The sequence below is a fragment of the Hyla sarda genome, chromosome 4, assembly GCF_029499605.1.
Source record: "Hyla sarda isolate aHylSar1 chromosome 4, aHylSar1.hap1, whole genome shotgun sequence".
In the NCBI taxonomy this organism is placed as follows: Eukaryota; Metazoa; Chordata; class Amphibia; order Anura; family Hylidae; genus Hyla; species Hyla sarda.
The window spans coordinates 94,856,286-94,863,999 of NC_079192.1; the positions used below are offsets into that span (position 1 = coordinate 94,856,286).

A 7,714-nucleotide genomic window follows, 5' to 3' on the forward strand; every position below is an offset into this window, starting at 1 on the left:
GAGTCTCTGGGGCGGACAGAGGATAAATTCTGCCCCGGGGTGGAGTAGTGCCCGGGAGGAGGTCGATAGGACAATCATAAGGCCTGTGAGGAGGTAGAGTCTCAGCTTGTTTTTTGCAAAAAACATCCGCAAAGTCCATATAGGCCTTAGGGAGACCGGTTACAGGAGGAACCACAGAGTCACGGCAAGGGTTACTGGGAACCGGTTTTAGGCAGTCCTTGGAACAAGAGGGCCCCCAACTCTTGATCTCCCCAGTGGACCAATCCAGGGTTGGGGAGTGAAGTTGAAGCCAGGGAAGTCCAAGGAGAATTTCAGAAGTGCAATTGGGAAGGACCAAAAGTTCAATCCTCTCGTGATGAGGTCCGATGTGCATTAGAAGGGGCTCCGTGCGGAAACGTATGGTACAGTCCAATCTTTCATTGTTTACACAATTGATGTAGAGGGGTCTGGCGAGACTGGTCACCGGGATGTTGAACCTGTTGACGAGAGAGGCCAAAATAAAATTTCCTGCAGAGCCGGAGTCCAAGAAGGCCACAGCAGAGAAGGAGAAGGCAGATGCAGACATCCGCACAGGCACAGTAAGACGTGGAGAAGCAGAGTAGACATCAAGGACTGTCTCACCTTTGTGCGGAGTCAGCGTACGTCTTTCCAGGCGGGGAGGACGGATAGGACAATCCTTCAGGAAGTGTTCGGTACTAGCACAGTACAGGCAGAGATTCTCCATGCGGCGTCGTGTCCTCTCTTGAGGTGTCAGGCGAGATCGGTCGACCTGCATAGCCTCCACGGCGGGAGGCACAGGAACAGATTGCAGGGGACCAGAGGAGAGAGGAGCCGGGGAGAAGAAACGCCTCGTGCGAACAGAGTCCATATCCTGGCGGAGCTCCTGACGCCTTTCGGAAAAACGCATGTCAATGCGAGTGGCTAGGTGAATGAGTTCATGTAGATTAGCAGGGATTTCTCGTGCGGCCAGAACATCTTTAATGTTGCTGGATAGGCCTTTTTTAAAGGTCGCGCAGAGGGCCTCATTATTCCAGGATAATTCTGAAGCAAGAGTACGGAATTGTACGGCATACTCGCCAACGGAAGAATTACCCTGGACCAGGTTCAACAGGGCAGTCTCAGCAGAAGAGGCTCGGGCAGGTTCCTCAAAGACACTTCGAATTTCCGAGAAGAAGGAGTGTACAGAGGCAGTGACGGGGTCATTGCGGTCCCAGAGCGGTGTGGCCCAAGACAGGGCTTTTCCAGACAGAAGGCTGACTACGAAAGCCACCTTAGACCTTTCAGTGGGAAACTGGTCCGACATCATCTCCAGGTGCAGGGAACATTGGGAAAGAAAGCCACGGCAAAACTTAGAGTCCCCATCAAATTTATCCGGCAAGGATAGTCGTAGACCAGAAGCGGCCACTCGCTGCGGAGGAGATGCAGGAGCTGGCGGAGGAGATGATTGCTGAAGCTGTGGTAGTAACTGCTGAAGCATAACGGTCAGTTGAGACAGCTGTTGGCCTTGTTGCGCTATCTGTTGCGACTGCTGGGCGACCACCGTGGTGAGGTCAGCGACAACTGGCAGAGGATCTTCAGCGGGATCCATGGCCGGATCTACTGTCACGATGCCGGCTGGCAGGTAGTGGATCCTCTGTGCCAGAGAGGGATTGGCGTGGACCGTGCTAGTGGATCGGTTCTAAGTCACTACTGGTTTTCACCAGAGCCCGCCGCAAAGCGGGATGGTCTTGCTGCGGCGGTAGTGACCAGGTCGTATCCACTAGCAACGGCTCAACCTCTCTGGCTGCTGAAGATAGGCGCGGTACAAGGGAGTAGACAGAAGCAAGGTCGGACGTAGCAGAAGGTCGGGGCAGGCAGCAAGGATCGTAGTCAGGGGCAACGGCAGGAGGTCTGGAACACAGGCTAGGAACATACAAGGAAACGCTTTCACTGGCACGATGGCAACAAGATCCGGCAAGGAAGTGCAGGGGAAGTGAGGTGATATAGGGAAGTGCACAGGTGATAACACTAATTGGAACCACTGCGCCAATCAGCGGCGCAGTGGCCCTTTAAATCGCAAAGACCCGGCGCGCGCGCGCCCTAGGGAGCGGGGCCGCGCGCGCCGGGACAGGACTGACGGAGAGCGAGTCAGGTACGGGAGCCGGGGTGCGCATCGCGAGCGGGCGCTACCCGCATCGCGAATCGCATCCCGGCTGGAGGCGGTATCGCAGCGCCCCGGGTCAGTGGATCTGACCGGAGCGCTGCAGTGAGGAGAGTGTAGCGAGCGCTCCGGGGAGGAGCGGGGACCCGGAGCGCTTGGCGTAACAGCCTGTCTGGATAAAAGAGTAGATAGATTTCACCCTGGCACTGTGTTATCAGGCAGGGAAAGCTTGTCTATAAGTTGTTTGTATGAAAGACATTGCAGAACAGGAGGGATTGTGATGTGACATCTGGATTATCCCAGGTCATCATTTCGGTATAATCCTTTGCTTCAAAATTGAGAATAGACACAATTAAAGGCATAATGTCCGATCGGAACAAAATTTTGCACGTGAGTTGCTTCTATGAGTGGGCTACTTTTGCCGGGTAGATCCATCCTAGTGTGGATCTATGTACTGGATGAAGTGACCTTTTCTGCAGCCCTTCGATTTATAGGTCAGTATGGTACTCACCGCAGTTGACATATTTTTATCTATTGACCTCAGGATGTGTTATTTTTTTGTGGTATAAGGTATCTGTGTAATATATGGTGTGTTCTCCCCAGTGTGATTCATGGTGAACACTTGGCTTTCAAAAAAAAAAAAAACAATTCCCCAACATTCTGGTAAAATATGGTGATATCTTGATGTGTGACCAGTGTGACTAGTGACTGGATTGACGTCTTAAAGAAGCAGAAGAAAAAATCGGCAACTCACTGCAACCAGCTGATTGAATTCTTCTTTTTATTGCATACTCACAAATAAGTTACATGAGAAGAGGGTAGTGGGGGGGACACAGGATGGCGACCAAGCTCCGTTTCGCACGATAATCGGTGAGTTGCCGATTTTTTCTTCTGCTTCTTTAAGACGTCTTCCTGCACTATTGCCAATCAGAGCACCACCTTCAGCATTTTTAAGTCCAAACCTGCTATTTCCCTATTGTTCTGTATTCAGAAAGGGATGCAGTGCCGTGCTGGCTATCTATGAACAGTGACTGGATTGACACAACTATTATTTAGTGATGCACAACTGACCCGTCCATTTACTAAATTGTGTATATAACAATAAACTTGTATTGTTCACTTCATGTTAGCTACAAGTTTTATAAAATATGTTGTTCAACATTGATGGATTATTAGTACAAGTTATATGTATTGTTACTATGTGGTCATCACTGGTCATCAAAATAAAGCAGGACTTTTAATACCATACTTCAGAGCAATACAATGCGGCCACCACCATACACTGAAAAAATAGCATACTGCACAATATGGCAACCACATAACAGTGCTTCACAATGTCTACATCATGTCTACAGTGCTTCACAATGTCTACATCATACAATTAAAGGGGTATTCCAGGCCAAAAATTTTTTTATATATCAACTGGCTCCGGAAAGTTAAACAGATTTGTAAATTACTTCTATTAAAAAATCTTAATCCTTCCAATAGTTATTAGCTTCTGAAGTTGAGTTGTTGTTTTCTGTCTAACTGCTCTCTGATGACTCACGTCCCGGGAGCTGTGCAGTTCCTATGGGGATATTTTCCCATCATGCAAGGGATATTCTCCCATCATGCACAGCTCCCGTGACGTGACATCATCATTGAGCAGTTAGACAGAAAACTTCAGAAGCTAATAACTATTGGAAGGATTAAGATTTTTTAATAGAAGTAATTTACAAATCTGTTTAACTTTCCGGAGCCAGTTGATATATATTTAAAAAGGTTTTGCCTGGAATACCCCTTTAATGCTAAGATCCCTTGTAGTCATATAGTCTGATTGTTGTCTAAGTCACAATTATAGACAAACGCAATCTAACTAAATTTGTTACATGTGACAAGCACCATTATAAGTCTATGGGGCTCATCTCATACAATACAGCAATCACAGGGATCTGGGGATAGAAGTGCTAAGCCGCCAGATTCTCCTGGTTATATCTAACAATTAGTGGGGGTCTGAACAATCAGCCAAGCAAAACATTTAACATCTGTCTGCAACATGTCACATTTTTCCCCCCAAATAACAGGGACACTCTAACCTTATGTAGATGCAGTGACATGACCTGAAGAGAGCTGTGCGTGTAAGGCATTCCAGAAAAATCGGTAAACTGAACCACATTTATGGAGAAAATTTTTCTTTTTTTTGGGGGAAAGGGAGGGGGATCCAGAGATTATTAAATTCACACATATCTGCTCACTGTGCAGCATTGTGTGCTATGTCAGCCGCAGACAATACGATCTGCTGCTAAGAGAAGCCGAGTGTCATCTGCCGCAGACGGGACCATCTGTCACCAGAGCCAGGTAAAGAAAGGGGAGTGACATATAAGCCTCTGTTTATTTTTATTTGAAAGCCTGGGCACATAAATTCAAAAACAGTTTTGACCAGATAATCTCTTGAAATTAAATCAGTAAATTGTGACTTCGATAATGATCAGATCACATTTTATTGGTAATCAGTGAAAAATTCTAGGTAAATCCAAGGATTCACTTACTTCTTGCAACTGTATGTCTTGGGTGCCATAGCATTGCGATCCGCAGTGTTGTCTGATGTGCCCTGTGCAACTGTTCACTGATATTAATTAAACCCCATATACCACAGTTTTAGGTCCGGTTAGAGAACCGTATACAGGGCAAAAATGAGCCAACTGTAGTTAGCGTTTGACTCCGCTTGGCTCATTGAAATGTATGGAGTTCTGGCTGGGATACGGGAGCGGATGGTTTTCCCACCTCCCAATCGGATCCGACACCCGTACACTACAAACGCAGTGTGAACCCACCCTTACAATGTTTTGATAATCTCAGTCTTAGAATATATGTAAAGGTAAATCTTAACATTATCGCTTTATACATCAGGTTCTCTTCTCAAAACAGGCATTAATTCTACATATTAGATGTATAATATTACAAATATGATCCATCAGTAGAACTGCCATCAAATTAGTCAAAAATAAAATCACTTACAGGTGAACTAGCATCCTTCTCTTCTTGTATCAGTCTCCCTTGTGTAAATGGGACTATGCAGTTGGAGGTGACATGGCTCCAGTTATATAAGCCCAACATTGATTAAATGGGGACAATACAGCCATTGTATGTATGACAGCTTGGTGAATGTGCAAAAGAAGTCTGGTCATGACAGCAAAGCATCCAATGTATTCAGAGACCTGGAATGTCTATTTACAATGTGACCAGAGAGTCCAAGACCCTCACCATTTCACATTTTCCTTTGTTGCACCCTTAAATAAAATAGGATTCAAGCCCCCCCCCCATCACTCTGTACTCCATATCATATAGTGACAAAGTAAAAACAGAATATTAGAAATCTTTGCTAACTTGTTGAATAGGAAAAATAAAATATTTCAGTGACATAAGTATTCAGACCCTTTACTCCATATCTAGTTGAAGCCCTTTTGGCAGCTATTACAGTCTCCAGTGTTCTTGGGGATGATGCCACAAGGTTTACACGCCTGGATTTGGGGATTTCCTGCCATTGTCCTCTGCAGAACCTCTTAAGCTCTGTCGGGTAAGATGGGGACTGTCAGAGGAAGCCATTTGCAGGTCTCTCCAGAATCTTTATTTGGGTTCAAGTTATGGTTCTGGCTGGGCCACTCAAGGCCATTCACAGAGTTGAAACCTTAGATCAAACCCCCTACACTTATAGGAACATCATAGACCATATCCTGACGTTAGGATGTTATCTAAGGCCATATCTAGAAAGGTCAGTATTTAGTTTGGGCTTGGGGAACCTAGGATGCTTGCATGCCCCTCCTGGGAGGTCTATTTTGTGATTTTTAGCACACAGAAGTAGGCAATGTAGTTTATAACTTCTGGAGCCAGACAGAGAGCAAAGATTAGGACCCAGTGACACAGATAGGTTAATACAGTGTGTGAAAGGCAATTGTTAAATTTCACTTATCATGTTATGTCCTTGCATGCTAATGGGAATTCCATTCCTTAGTCCAAATAGTGGAATTCCCGTAGTGTTAGCCTGGACTTAGGCAGCACAATGCCACAAGGGACCGGCCCCTGTGACTTCTTACCCAGGCCCGGGTGGCTTTTTTAAAGTAAGATTTATAGTGTCCCTGCACCCCCTGCCTGTACTTGTTTCATGCTTCCTGTGGTTTGGACAGCATGAAACAGGTGACAGGTTGCCTTTGAAACTTCTACATATCAGGCCAGATTAATGTCTGTTTACAATCTGCTGCAAAGTAATCCCATTAAAATAATAAATGGAGGATTGAAATGACATCTCTGTTTTTGATATTCCTGGGTAAATAGGTTGTCTTTTCTGTAATTTGTCTTTGTTAGTGGTGAACTTATGATTTTTGTTGTTGTATTTCAGCCAGTACTAACTTTATACCACTAGGTGTCAATGTTTTACATTTTTTCAGCATTTAATTGTTTTTGCATTATATAGTATAACCTCTTTGAGACGACCAAAGTTGCACAGAAAATTTTATCCGATTTTAACAAAAAAATCTTGAAGAATTTTGAAGTTTCTAGCACTTTCCAGAGTATTCCGAGGCTACTACCCATGTGTAAAAAAAAAAATTCTGTGTGATAAATCTGATGAAATCGCACATCACACAATTCAATACGATTTACATAAACCATAATGATAAAAAGAAATCGGACACTGTTAAATTATGATTTAAAATCTGGGAGAAAAATCATGGTCAACCACAATTTTACCTCCGATCTTAAAAAAGTGCAAATTTGGCTGCGGATCAAAACTGATGCATGTGTTGGATATGATTACTGAATGGAAGTCAATGGATATGACGTGGCGTGCAGATTTGTACGATTTGAAGGTAAAAAATCGTGAGTAAAAGTAGGATGGTAAAATCGTGATGTGAATGCACTCTAATAACTCTTTATTCATTTATATAGCACACACAGATTCCGTAGCGCTGTACACTCAAATTGGTCCCTGTCCCTATTGGGGCTCCCAATCTAAACCTACCTCACTCAGCTCGTGAGCGCGCTTCAAACTGCGGGAGCGCGACCAGGGAGTACTGGTACACTCTATTACCACTATAATAACATGTATCGCCTTTCAGCTCTAAAAGAAATAAAACGCCAACAGGGATGGGCAGCTATACCCAAAGGATTTAGCCTATAGAAAGACCACGGGCGGTGGCGGTGTTACAGCTATTGGATTCTGCAGCACCTGAATTTTCGTGCTGAATTAAAAAAAAACGGAATTCAGCTCAGAAATTTGGGTTGCCTTACACAATGTCACAAGGGATTGTCAGAGAGCCTGAGCCATTGTTAAAAATGTGGAGCACTCTTATCCTGCCTGTCTAAATTTACACTTCCTCAGAATTCGCCATATTTTAAATAACTCCCTCTTCCCATCCTTACAGGAATAGCCCCGAACCTTAGCAGCACCTCAGCCCACACATACTTTATTAAAGAAGCGGGACAGGACGCTATTGGCTGTCTATACAAGAAGATGCCACCTGATTGGACAGACGTGACGCCAATCAACCAAATGTCGTATTTTCCCCCGCCCCCGCGAGCTAGCAGGTTAGTGTGCAC

General features: G+C 44.9%; 1 protein-coding gene across 3 annotated transcripts in view; it reads right to left on the reverse strand.

The window, feature by feature from the left end:
• Positions 1–7,673, reverse strand: part of NOX5 (NADPH oxidase 5) — a 79,329-nt gene extending 71,656 nt beyond the window's left edge. Inside the window, exon 1 of one of the 3 annotated variants that reach the window (XM_056571614.1) lies at positions 7,538–7,673. Coding sequence is in view for 1 of the 3 variants with exons in the window: in XM_056571613.1 (XP_056427588.1) it covers positions 4,669–4,697 (29 nt within the window). In the remaining 2 variants the exon portion in view is untranslated. Of the gene's footprint in view, positions 1–4,668; positions 4,713–5,137; positions 5,151–7,537 lie in introns of those variants that run through there. The other 2 variants (XM_056571615.1, XM_056571613.1) reach the window with 2 other exon arrangements.
• Between the last annotated feature and the right edge of the window lie 41 nt (positions 7,674–7,714).